The 13163-nt window shown below is 48.0% G+C and overlaps 1 protein-coding gene and 1 long non-coding RNA gene across 5 annotated transcripts in view; one reads left to right on the top strand and one right to left on the bottom strand.

Moving 5' to 3' along the window:
* Positions 1–2827: 2827 nt before the first annotated feature.
* Positions 2828–5801, bottom strand: CCN1 (cellular communication network factor 1). Its single transcript, XM_004752673.3, has 5 exons — positions 5481–5801; positions 4961–5174; positions 4254–4610; positions 3921–4132; positions 2828–3795 (listed from the first exon to the last, which is right to left on the bottom strand). Exons 1-5 carry the CDS (start codon positions 5541–5543, stop codon positions 3493–3495), a joined length of 1149 nt encoding a protein of 382 aa, XP_004752730.1. The 5' UTR covers positions 5544–5801; the 3' UTR covers positions 2828–3492.
* A 150-nt stretch (positions 5802–5951) lies between these two features.
* The window catches only part of LOC101683060, an 88882-nt gene continuing 81670 nt past the window's right edge, over positions 5952–13163 (top strand). For 2 of the 4 annotated variants that reach the window (XR_001179442.2, XR_001179440.2), the window contains exon 1: positions 5954–8398. This is a non-coding gene — a long non-coding RNA (uncharacterized LOC101683060). Of the gene's footprint in view, positions 8399–13163 lie in introns of all 4 variants that reach the window. The other 2 variants (XR_006601798.1, XR_006601799.1) reach the window with 2 other exon arrangements.

The raw sequence follows: 13163 nt of genomic DNA, 5'->3' as shown, positions 1-13163 counted from the left end.
TATTGGGATTATAGAGGGAGATGAAAGCATGGACCTACAGACTGAGATCCGGGGATTGCCACATCCTGTAACCAAGAGCACTTTAGAGAGGAAAGGGGACCTAACAATATTACCTTTCTGGAGGCTTCGTAGGGCTGAGTGCATTTGCCCACCCAGAGCCCTGAGTGGTGCTCACCTCATGTTTTCAGTTGCTTGAGAGACAAAGTTGTTCAGGTCTGGAAGTCAATGAATGCATCAAAGAGAGCATATGAAAAAGAGTGTTTGTGGTGACAAATATAGCTGGAAGCTATTGTGCCATTTTAAAACAGGAGAGAACCATCCAGAGACTTGCCCAGAGTCACCCAGATAATTAATGGCAGAGCTGGTGCTAAAAGACGCGCCTCCCAATTCCAGTCTGGGGTTCTTTCCCCTGCAACACTTACCACCTGCCCGGGACAGGACTTAGTTCTGAACTGTGGTCCTACTGGTCCCTTGCTGTTGCTCATCTGACTTACAAATAGTATCCAGAGGGCAGAAGAAGCCTTGAACAAAACAAGTCTAGCCTCTGTGCTACAATACACTTTGCTAATTCTGACTCAGTTGCTTCTCTTTGCAAAGTGGGCAACACATGCGTTTAAGATGATTTAAGAATCATCACAGTGAGAACACTCACTGTGCTGCTACATGTCCCATAGAATATTTCTTAAAATTCACTAAATTCCTAAGATTCTGAGGTCACCCAAAGCAAAAACAGAAAACAGCTCAAGATGACCAGGGTCTTTGGGTTTGGAAAGTGAGAACAACACAAATCTTTGCTGTGCGTGGAGAGGTACATCTATATTATGATGAGTGCTTATATAGGTAACTTGTTTCTTATATGCAGGTGCATGGTGTTTGATTTTGTTTTCGCAGTACTGGAAGTAGGCAGAGCTCCATGCCACAGCTAGACAAAAGTTATACGTTCTAATTTGTATAATTTTGTTCTCAACTGCTCTGAATTTCTTCACTTTTTATAGCCAAAGGAAATGGACATAATTCACATCTGTTCATTTTTATTAATTGAGTACTCTTACTTAAATGGAATCAGCATTTATGCCTCTCTCTTACTGTATACACTACAGTACAATTAATGACCCAGAGATCCAGTATTTTCCCATGTCTGGTTTTGTTTCACATTGAGCTTCCGTGCGTACATATTACCTCCCTACACACTTAAAGTATCTATAACATTCTACGCTTTGATCTCTATGTAAGAAGCAATTTGCTGGGCTTCAGTGTCCTGAGGGAAAGACCTCAGGATTGCTGCCTGGGAATGTGAAAGTCTTTCCTGTGAATTTAGGTGTCCGTTCAACGGGACTGCACCCCAAAAACCTCACTCTTTCATTGTTTCACATGTTAACATCGCACTGACAAGTTTAACTGCATCCAAGGCTGCACGAGGTAGTGTTTCAGTTCCCAAATACCTTCAGATTTGAATGCCTCGGGCAAGAAAAACTGAAAGCTTAGGAGCCACAAGTTGTAATATTTCAGGCAAGACATTGCCAAAATCAGAAGAGCCTTTGCGCATAGGTTTTACCATCACGTTTCCATTACCCTTTCTGCATTTCAGGAAGTCTTTGACATGGATGCTTAGGCAGTGCTTTGCTGTAGGTCTTCATTAAAGCAAATATTAAACTATTTTGAAAAATCACCGCGAGCATCCCCCTCCTCTTTTAAAGGACTTTCTCAATGCCTAAAGATTCAAGTACTCTCTTAACCAAGTACAGACTGAAATATTTCACTATGGATTTGAACAAGAGCCAAGAGGGTTGATGAAAGGAAAACTCCTCTATAAAAGGTTTATTGTCAGTGCTTTCTAAAGAGGTAGATTCTTCTAAAACAGGCTACCAACATTTTCACAAACATTGAAGCAGCCTTCTCAACCTTTCCTAGACCTGAGTTTGAGGTCTTTTCTTTTAGGAATGCTCTGCATCTAGCCTTTGACCTTCTGGATAGCCAACTCCATCTAACTGCTCCCTCCTCCATCAGTATAACGTATATTATAAAAAGGAAAGGGGGGATGGGGTGGCTAGGTCCTCACGCTATTGGAAAAGTACTTGAAATTCCTTGCATTCCTTTGCATTTAACAGCATGTTTACCTAATCACTGGCTTATTAGGATTAACACAAGTCATTGCTTCAAGCTCATTCAGTGAAAACAAACTGATTCCTATAGACTCCCAAGATTTTTTTTTCTCTGATCCCAACTAAGGGTGGATTTCTAAGCAGTTCACCTACACTTTCGGAGCAATATTGGGGAGATATAAGGTTATAAACAAGTGACCTTTTGTAACACATTATCCAACCATACTTAATCTTGCCTGTGGATTTAGATAGGGCAGCCTGGGTTATGGGCTGTTTTCATTAATGTTTCTCTCCTCCACCGAGGTGACAAGCCCAATAACCTAGTGATTAAAATGATAAATGACTCTACTATACCCACTACACAGTGATAGGGTGATGGAGACCCTTTGGCTTTGAATTCTTATGAAAATAAAGCATTATTATTTAAATCACAAATTTAGCTTTCAATTCCTTGTGCTCTCTACAATGTCTAGTGTTCAGTACATGTTTTAAAAACAGAGTACTTTAAATGCAAAAATTTTTCTCAACTGAGGATAAAAGCAATCATTGTCCTATTTTTGTAGGTTAGTTCCCTGCTCTTATCCTAAGCTCCTAGAACAGTTCCTGGCACAAAGTAGGCACTCAAGTAGTTCTGTTTGAATGACTGAAAGAATGCATAATAAGCTAGGCTGTTCCCAAAGACTACAGGCAGTCTCTAAAAATACCCAATGCCACACACGCAGGTATTAGGTAAATATTTCTTTATTAAATGATTAATTCCATAAATAAATTCTTTTCACTGAATATAAAATTAAAATCATTTACAAATTATTCCAGTATTACATTTCCCTTCCCTCCCCAAAAGCTACATTTTTGATAAATAAAAACATTCAGTCTTAAAACACCTGATTTCTGTTTGCCTTTAGAGTGCAGTTAGCTGCCTCTCACGGACACTCATGGAGTGTCACCTTCAGGAAGGGATGGAACCCCCTCCCATTTACTTCTGTCAAAAGATGAAGGCTTTAACTGATCAACTAATCTTTTTTTTTTTTTACACAATTGTAGAACCGAAAGGAAAAAAAAAAAAAAAAAAGCCTAGAGAAAAATATGCTTACCAAATAATTTACAAACAGAAAACAGAACGTCATCAACAGCACAAGCTCCAAAATGAAGCAGTAACGTGTGCTCCAGTATTATGAAGCGAAGTATTCTCCAATTGTGGCTGCATCAGTGTCCATCCGCACCAGCACCAGTTTCCAAAAATACCTTAATACTACTCACGAATGAGCAATGCATCCCTTCTACAATGAGCCCCTCAGCCCCACCGCCCCCACCCACAGCTCCATGATTCTGGCACGCTTCTCCCCCCTCCCCGTTCTGGTCACCCTGGGGCTGGAAACCCGGGTAGCAATTAGTCCCTAAATTTGTGAATGTCGTTGAACAGCCTGTAGAAGGGAAAGGCCGCCTCGTTGGCATGCGGGCAGTTGTAGTTGCACTTGCAGGACTGGATCATCATGACGTTCTTGGAAAACGTCTCCCCGTCCTCGCAGCGGAAGCGCATCTTCACGGTGCGGGTCTGCTGGGGCGTGCAGCACCGGCCGTCCACGCACGAGCCGCAGTACTTGGGCCGGTACTTCTTCACGCTCGAACAGCCGGCGTAAGTAAACGTGACAGGTTCGGGGGATTTCTTGGTCTTGCTGCACTTCTTGCCCTTCTGGAAGAAAGAGGCAAGAAGGAAAGTTAGGAATGGGGGTTTCTCGTTCTTTCTTGGAAGACCGCCCATCCCTCGCTCGCCTGGCTGCTCCTGAGCCGTCTGCCAGCACCCCCAGGAGAGCTTACTTTCAGGCTGCTGTACATCGGCTGGCCACAAGGCCGCACTTCGCAAATCCGGGTCTCCTTCACCAGGCGGCACTCAAGGTTGTCATTGGTGACTCGTGTGGAGATGCCCGTGCCGCAGGTCTTCGAACACTGGGACCATGAAGTGGTCTGGACAATGCATTTCTGGCCATGTAAAGAAGGATTGTATAGGATTCGAGGTTCCGTTCCAAAAACTAGAGGCAGAGAAGAAAACACATTTCTCAGAGGCATAGTGACCCCAGCACGTTCAAGGACCCATTTCTATGAAGCTTCAAACTGGGAATGTGACATCTTTCGGGCTGGGTCTCAGCTTACCTGGGAGCCGCTTCAGGGAGCCACCTTTTCCAACGGCGATCAATTCATTGTTCCTGGTTAACTCCACCTCCGAGGCATCGAAGGCCAGCCCCTTGCCCAGAAGGCCATCCCTGTCGTCCATGGGGTCCTTGGCACCATCCTCATCACAGACCCACTCCTCGCAGCACTGCCCGGTGACTTTGACCAGCCGGGGATTGGGACAGCCCAAGTTGGGGAGAGAGAGTTCTTGGGGACACAGAGGAATGCAGCCCACAGCGCCATCGATACATGTGCACTGATGTTTACAGTTGGGCTGGAAACTTTCCCCATTCTGGTAGATTCTGGAGTTGTATTCACAGGGTCGGCCCTCTGACTGAGCTGCAAAGAGCACCAAAAAGAGAAAGGGAAAAGAGGAGAAAGTTAAGATTCCCAACCGTGGCCTGAAACTCATACATATTTTCTGCTGTTAAATTCAATTTATGGTAAAGTTCCCTACAATTCCTCGGGGACTCCAGACCAGAACAATAAGTTAGTCAGGAATCACTTTTCCGTATGCGCTTTTCGTTGGGCCCAGACACACTGAATTGCATTCCAGACTGCTGAAATCATGTGCCTTTCTGCCAAGCTACCAACAACAAAGCATCACCATACATGGTCTCAAAATTACTAAACTTCTGGACTACGAGGACTATTGTTTTTTTAAAGGGGCCAAACCACAAGCATCTTACCTCTGCAGATCCCCTTCAGAGCGGTGGAACTGGCACCGAAATTGCATTCCAGTCCCTTGGTGTGGTCGCAGGGCTGCATTTTGCTGCAGTCCTCGTTGAGCTGCTTGGCGCAGACTTTACAGCAGCCGCAGCCGTCTCGGACCAGCCCGACTCCTGGGGCGCACTTGGGCGCCTCCTGCGGGCAGTGGCAGGCGGCGGGGCAGGTGGAGAGCGCCTGGAGGGGGGTGAGAAGGCAAGCGTGAGACTCGGCGAACGGCGCCGAGGAGCCCAGGGAAGGGAAGGGGGCGGAGGAGTCCCTGCACCGGGTCTCTGATCCTGTCCATCCCGGCCACTCCGGGGTGGCTGCGTCTGCCAGGAGGCCCCCGACGCGTCTGCAGGGGGGCCTAAAGAAAGAGCTAACTTGAAACGCACTCCCCCCCCCCCCGACACTTTTTAGTTTAGTTTTCCCGGCCGGGGGCAGTCTGGGGAAAGGGGAAGGGCCTGGGAGAACGCACGGGGAAGCGGAGGCAAAAGAACTCACCAGCCTGGCCAAGTGGAGAAGGGTGACGGCGAAGGCGAGCGTCCTGGCGGTGCGGGAGCTCATTGTGGCGCGCAGAAGGAGTCCGGGCGAGCGCGGAAGCAAAGACGCCAACACACTGGTGCGCGGCGGCCGGGGTCGGGTCTGTGGATCCAGGAGACGGGCCGGGCTCCGGGCCGGGCGGCAGGAGGGCGAGGGCCGGGGCGGCGAGCGGGCTACAGGCTGGCGTCCTTCTCGTGAGGTCCTTCCCGAGGAGGCGCGAAGGGCGCGGGTGCTGCTCGGGGGCGCTCTCGCTCGCGGTCTGCCCGAGCGCCCAGAGCCCGCCTTTTATACGGGCCGGCCGCGGCGCCGCGTGTTGCAGTGACGTCGGCTCTGTCTGCGAGTTCCAGAATTCTCAAACATCTCAGGAATGCTGGTTGGCGCGGGCTGCTGCCAAGCGCCTCCCCTGGCTCCGTTGCACCTTTTTTTTTTTTTTTTTTTTTTTTTTGGTCCTGGACCCGTCAAGAAAACAATCTTCCGTTTTTTCCACTTTAAATAACTACCTCTATTGGGGAGGGCTCTTTCTAGCGTTTTGGTGCTGATGATGGTGGTGGAATGGGCGAGGGGGGCGAGCTCAGAACTTTGCCTGCCCTGGGAGGGTGGGAGGACCTGGGAGGGAGGAACAAAAGTGGTTTTGTCTGGTGATGCCGAGTTGACCGGGCAGACTTGGAAGCTCTCACCCGGGAAGGCAGCGAACTGTTTGCTTGTTTACAGAGAAGGTGAGAGTCAAGTTATCTATTGAGAGGTGAATGGGGTGGGGGAGTGCGTCTATTTGTGGATTTCATAGAGGCATGCTCGAATCAAATTCCAAAGCTTTGGTGTGGTGTTTATTAGACAAGTTAAGTGTGTTGCAAATTAATACCCGCACTGGCATTTATGAATGAGAAGAGGGGAAAAAAAAAAATCAACTCCCCCCACTGTCTGGCAGATTCCCAGGCAGAGGTCTTCCCCCTTCCGCCCCCCTCCCTTTTTTGGTATGTCGTACTTGTTTGTTTTTGGAGGTTCCCACTTAAGTTCCAGCCCACTGCCTGGGTTGGAAGTCCGAGAGGAAACGAACGCAGGGAATTCTCTGGGAGACTGACTTCTACTTCCTCACGGATGCGGGAGACTGGGTAAGCCCTTCCAGCCTCCCTCCGTGGGCAGGAGGCAGTGCTAACTAAACAGCCAGCCAAAAGCTATGGGGACCACCTTGCAGTGATTTGGCCAGAGGTCATCACCTGTGTATACTGCAGTGCCGAACCAGATCCCAGGACCTTTGTGCCCAGTGGATCTAAAGCTAAAAGTTTTGTGGGGTTTTTAACATGTTTCCTTGGGACCACTTAGAAGCCTCCCATTTCAAATGGATTGCAGTGCTTTTCTAGTTAAGTACAAAGAAAAAGATTAGAATATAATTAACAGAATAAAAAAAAAATCCAGTTCTGTCTTTAGCACACTCAGTAGAAGCCCCCCAAAAGCAGTTTGCTTTAACATCATCAATATCATTAGTAGGACTGAGAAATTATCCCTTGAAATTTAAAAAACTGTCTCCTTGTGCAATTTTAATAAAAACATACACAAGTAATTATGGTAACCTTTCTTTTATATGTGCTCTAGAACTCTTCGTTCTTTTAAAAGTGTAGGGCTGTTCAGTCTTCACAATTTAGCAGTCTTGCTTAAGAAGTACTTCAGTGCCAACTTTTCTGTGAATGACTGATAATCACAATGAGAAGCTACTGCAGTGAAAACATCCTCCAATAAAGAGAACTGCGGCAGGAAGGAGTTAAGTTTCATTCATTCAAAAGTGCCCTTTCGTAAGTCTAAGAGGCTTTTGCTAGTTGGAGTAGGATCTCTAAGGCTTTGTTGGAGGGGGTTTGGGGTGCCGGGCTTACTTTTTAAGACTATGGCTAGTCAGGTGCTATGCAAATAAAAAGAGGAAAATCTGGGCCCTACTTTGTACTCAAGGCAGTCCATCCATTATTATTTGGGAAACGATTTTTTTTCTGCATTAAAACTTCATTATTGTTTCCCTCTTAATGAAGTGATTGGGAATGGGGGTGAGTAGGCGCAGCACAGGGTGGGAGGAGGTCGTGGGGAGAGAATGGAGAGGAGTGTTCCTGGCTTCTGTTGTGGAGTCTTTTCTATTTGACTTCATGGTTGTAAGTATTTCCAGATGGTGAATCAGACACCAGACGTAACAATATTTCCATATTTGGGTATAGCAGTAGCCTGCGTTTTTAACATTTTTCTGCCTCTGTTATCCAACCACAAAGCATTCTTGACAGCTTCAAATGTTGTTAAATATAGACTTAACTTCTGTTCCCAGAGCAGGAAATTCTTTGGAATTCCTTGTTTTTCACGCAACCTGTCTATCATGATTTAAAATAAAATTATAGTGGATGATCCAACTGGCCGCTGTTATACCTTGCTCTTTTATTGAGGAGGACAGTAGATATGCAAAGAGATTCAGCCTGCCACACAGCTTTGAAACACAGGCCATTCCAGAGATTCCTTTAAAAATCAGATTAAAGTTTTCTAACAAGGGTGTGTGGGTTTGTTTCTGGGCTTCAGTTGGGGAATCTCAGAGGATGAGTTTGCCCTAGAGGAGAAACTTAGAGAACCTTACCATCAGCTGCCCATTTAAAGCCAGGAGTGTGTTGTGGGAGGGGGTGGGGAGGTTGGGGAGAGACTGGAGCAACCTATGTGCACAGCCTTTCCATATACTATGTCCTGGTGTGCCTGCTAGTAAACGACAGCATCAGAGGAGAGGAACTGCAGCTCCTCATGTCCTGCTTAAGGATGGTCCAGAAACCCCAGATGTCCTGTCGCCTTTTCGCCTCCTCCACTGAGAGCAGCAGATCAGTTCACGTTGACAGATTAGAGGGGAAATGTGCAATTGTTTATGGGTAAGTGTCTTCGGATGCTAATTGTGCATGGCTCTTTCGCTCTTTTTTCTCCCTCCTCCCTGCACGGACACCTGGTGAGGGAATAACGGGCCCGCGTTGTTTCCTTGGACTGCACGGCACAGAGAAGGAGCTGCTTGTCTTCCGCAGCTCCTAGCTTTGAGCTGAGTGATGGGGACATCTCTCACCCGCTGCTGCCAGGGAATTTTAGGTCACCAAAAGAAAGGTTCACTGTCTGGCGGCAACTGAGAATAATAATCACCTTAAAACTGTCGACTCCGCTTTCCCAGCCCTAGACCAGTGGTTCTCAAACTTTGGCGCGTCTCAGAATCACCCGGAGGGCTGATTTAGAGACTAATTGCTGGGCCCTAACCCCAGTGTTTCTTATTGGCTACGTTTCTAACAAGTCCCGAGGTGATGCTGCTGCTGGTCCGGGGACGCCCACTCTGAGCAACACCGTCTTGGACGGTAGGAGTGCCTCTACTAGCGGTGTGTCTGCGCGTGCATGTGCCCTCATAGTCAGGTCCTCACCTGCACACCCCGTCTCACAACTACACATTTTACAGGCATTTAATGAACAGAACATTTTACGGGGACGGCAAAAGGTCAGCTTTAAGGTAGCGCCCCCCCGCCCCCCCCCCGCCCCGCATCCTTTCTCTCCACCCCGCTCCGGCCCCCTACCCCCACCCTGGGGAGTGATGGCAGGGAGAGCCAGAGGTAATCAGGCTGGCGGCGAGGGCTGGGGCAGGGTAGTGCTCCGCTGCCCTGGGGACCCCTGCGGAGACAGCGTGCGGGGTCCGCGTCGCGGGGAGACCCGGGGCTGAAGCCGTCCGCGCGCCGGGCCACTTGCTGTCCGCCGCCCCCTGCCGGCCGCCGGGCCCGCGCGCCCGAAGTCGCGGCGGTGGGCAGGACTCGAGGTTTCCGGCGGCGCGCGCCCGCAGGACGTTTCCAGCCCCGGCCCATATTTGGTGAAAGTCTTTCAAGATTCCGTCATCCAGCTCCGGGGGGCGGCGGCGGCGGCGACGGCGGCCCCCGGAGCGGGCCCTGAGACCGCGCGGCTGCCGCCGAGTACCGGCGCCTGGACCTCGGGCCGCGGGGCCTCAGGCCCTGCGGGCGGGCGGCATCAACGCGCTCGGGAGACCGCCGCGGCCCAGCCCCTGCCCCGGCCCGCACCCCTACAAGGGCCCGGGCCCATCCCGCGCTGCGTGGGAGGCTGGCGCGGAGGGTGCCGCGGCCGGATTATGTCACTTTTCCCGTCCACCCCACTGTTGACTCGTCCTCCCAGCGGGGCAGCGAGTTGCCGCGTTGTGCCAGACTTAGAGGGTACGCCCAGGCGCAGGGGTGTGGGTGTGTGTGTCAGAGGGTGGCGTTGGCTCGGACCTGGAGCCCACCCGAGAGCAGGGACATGGAATTGACTCTGGGGAGAAGTCCCAAAGGGCTGGGTCCTATTATCCCGAGAAGGGAGAGAGACTAGATTAGATTTCGGCTTTTCTGGGTCTCCCACAACCCTTTAATCTTTCTCATCAGTAAGTACCAAGGCTGGGGTGGGGGGTGGAGTGGGGGTGTGGGCCCCTGGATAGGAAGCCCTAGCTCTGCTGTCCACAGGCCTGCAGCCTTCGGTAAGCAGTTCATCCTCTCTAGACCTCGTACCCTTCACCGGTCCATTGGGAAAGGGGACCAGTAAGTAGTACAGCTAGAGCAGCCCCTTTCAGGGCTAAAGTTCTTGCCATTCTCTCCTTGTCTTATTATTATAAGAGAAGCAAACACTTAACACCACTCTATGTTAGGCTCCGTTTTGAACGCCTGCTGTGTGTTGATTCATTTAATTCTCCAGTGTCCCATTGAGGCGGATCCTCTTGTTAACACCATCTTCTACCTAAATGAAGACGTGGGTGGGGCGTCTGGATGGCTCAGTCTTTAAGCATCTGCCTTGGGCTCAGGTCATAATCCCTGCATCCTGGGATCGCTCCCTCTCCCACTCCCCCTGCTTGTGTTCCCTCTTTTGTTCTGTCTCTCTCTGTCAAATAAATGAAATCTTAAAAAAAAAAAAAAAAAGAAGACGACGTGGAGGCACAGGTGGGTGGTTAAGCAAAAGACACACAGTTAGGAGGTAGCGGAATTGGACACAGGTGTCTTGGTTCCAACAAGCCTCCTACTTAAACATTACGCATACTGCCTATTCCCCATCTCTTCAGATATTCAGGCCTGCCCCCTCTCCTAGAATTTTACCTTTTTCTAACTCTATCACAGCTTACCCAGACATCCCAGGATAAATGCATCAAATAGAAAAATAGTTGATAAGTTAACTGAAGCTGGGCTAACCTCAGAATTGCCTAATGTATTGACTCTTGGGAAGGAGGGGGAAAGGGGTGTTGCATTTTAACAGGAAAAGCCTTAATGCAAGTAAATTTATGCAGTGGGCTTTTAAGCACCTTTGCAGGCTGGTGGGGACCTTTGGGGTCCTTCTGATACCTCACAAGCCACACTGATCGAGGAGTCTTAATGTCTGGAGTAAGGCTCGAGCCGGTAGAAATTGCATTTGTCACAGAGATAAAGTTTTCAAGGTCATTTACTTGATACCTTATCAGTCTGAATGTGCCTTACAGGTTGAATATGCTATTAACCTGTTTTTTTCCACTAGATATTTAATTATGTGTGTATCTGAGGACAAACTGATTATCCCCTTTGAACCCAGATTTATTCAGAGCTCCTGGTATGTCATGGCACTGTGGTAGGCACTGGTGACATCAGAAAGAGGGCCTTAACATTGACCTTCCCCTGGAGGACTCTGCAGTCTGTTGCAGAAGTGGGTACAAAGTGCTCTACGGACACTTCTCTGCCTGGAGAATGAGGGTGGAAATACTCTTAGTCTGAAAGGATGAGCAAGAATCTGATACAGGGAAAGACATTGGAAACAGAGGGAAACAGAGACTTGACATGCATGACGAGAGTGCACCTAGCGTGTTTGGATTGTTGGATTCCTTTAGGGAACTGGCAAGTCTGCAAATAGATTGACCTGTCATAACCCTGGGGACTCTGGCAATTGTGAGCCCTGTGAAGTTTGACCTTGGTTTCCTCATCTATAAGATAATGGGGTTGCCCCAGCTCAGGGTACAAGCACTGAAGGACTCATAGGGGTAAACCAAGTAACAAAATGCCACAAAAGGATTTGTGGTGGCTGACACTAGGCTGCAGCATTGGGGAATCATGGTGATAGTGGGGACGAACCATGGGAGTCTGAGGCTGACAGGTGAAAATGTAGGTCTGGCGTTTGTCTATTTTCTCATTTTTTAAAGGATATCAGAGATCTGGATTTTTCTGTGAAGTTCTTTTAAATATTGGCAACTAATTAAACAATGTTAAAAAGCCATCTAAGTCGTTCCTAGGAAAATCAAAAAAGGCAGTGTCTGGGGCTGCCAGTTGTGCTTTCTGGCCTGAATGACTCCAGAACCTGTCCTGCTCCATCCAGCATTCTGCATTTGACAGCATTCTGTTACTCCCAGCCACTCACAAAATATCAGGTCCTAGCACCTAAGGCTCCATTTAATTGTCAGGTTGAGGAGGCTTTCATTTACTTAAGAATCAGTGCTGCCACTTAACTCAGTTGTAGGAGTTTATACTTTTATAAGCAGAATTGGAATGAGTCTTTTTCTTATTTTCTACTTCACTCACTCCGAGACACTACTGAGTCTCCTTCTTTCTTCTCCCCCCTGAGTTTTTGTTGTAACCAGCTGGCATTGCCTTGGCAGCATGATAGGAAACACTTTTTTTTAGGGCATCTGTAACCAATGGGAACTATATCTGTTTATTTCCTCCACCTGGCATCTGTCCACAGGAAGCGAGGCATTTCTAACCCCCTCACCTTACAGAACTTATTATTTGGTGATAACACAAAAACATTTCATTGGAACAGATCAGAAGGCACTTCTCCCACTCCACCCAGCAATCCGTCTTCTAAACATGATTAAGCAATATGATACGTATTAATTATCAGTCCCTATCAGATTCAAACGATTAAGAGTTAACCTTCTCCTCTTGTGTTTTATTTCCAGAGATATCTGTCTCTTAATTGCCTACTTAAAACCACACTTACCACATTCAGAATTTAGAAAAGATTTGATTCGGGCAGAGTACTTGAGCACACAGTTCCTACAGAAAAATTGAAGCAATTTATTCTTGCAGGTTTTTGCTGATCTGAGGACTAAGAACAAAAGAGGATCCCGGCTATTGGGCTGATTTTGTGAAATAAGACATAAAGACACATTTAATGTTTAGCAAGATGCTTGGGTCATAGTAAGTGCCTAATAAATTCCAATTACTGCTACAGCTAAGCCCCATCATTATCTTAACTTTTATTACAATTAGCATAGAATGAGCTAGCCTTATCCTCTAGCGAATGTTCTGCATTATTTGGACTAGATGAACTCGAGTTATAAAAACATTTGATAAATGGTATATGGAGGAAGTGATTTAAAAAGTCCATGCAGCCCAGTTCTCTGGCTTACATCAAAGTCCCAGTGACCATTTAAGAAAGCACTTGAGCTCTGCTTGTCATGGAATTGCAAATTTGCATACAGGGAGTGGTGAGCCCTCTGACATTTTGCCTCCGTTTCCTCATCTATAAAAGACAGTGGGGTTGCCCCAGCTCAGGGGTCATGCACTCAAGTGCCCCAGGAACCAGCCAGGTATAAAACACTGTATCTGAGGAGTACTGGCAGCTGACTCTTGGCCTCAGCAAACGGAAGCTATGGGGATTGTTTTATCAATG

This window comes from Mustela putorius, unplaced genomic scaffold, assembly GCF_011764305.1.
Source record: "Mustela putorius furo isolate JIRA1106 unplaced genomic scaffold, ASM1176430v1.1 tig00003853_pilon_pilon_pilon, whole genome shotgun sequence".
NCBI classification, from domain to species: domain Eukaryota; kingdom Metazoa; phylum Chordata; class Mammalia; order Carnivora; family Mustelidae; genus Mustela; species Mustela putorius.
This window is presented reverse-complemented; position numbering and strand designations above follow the sequence as displayed.

Coding starts and splice junctions, on each gene's coding strand:
- CCN1 (XM_004752673.3), bottom strand. CDS start 5,543: ATGAGCTCCCGCACCGCCAGGACGCTCGCCTTCGCCGTCACCCTTCTC. Junction 4,611..4,960: donor TCTGAAGGGGATCTGCAGAG/GTAAGATGCTTG, acceptor TGCTCTTTGCAG/CTCAGTCAGAGGGCCGACCC. Junction 4,133..4,253: donor CTCCCTGAAGCGGCTCCCAG/GTAAGCTGAGAC, acceptor CTCTGCCTCTAG/TTTTTGGAACGGAACCTCGA.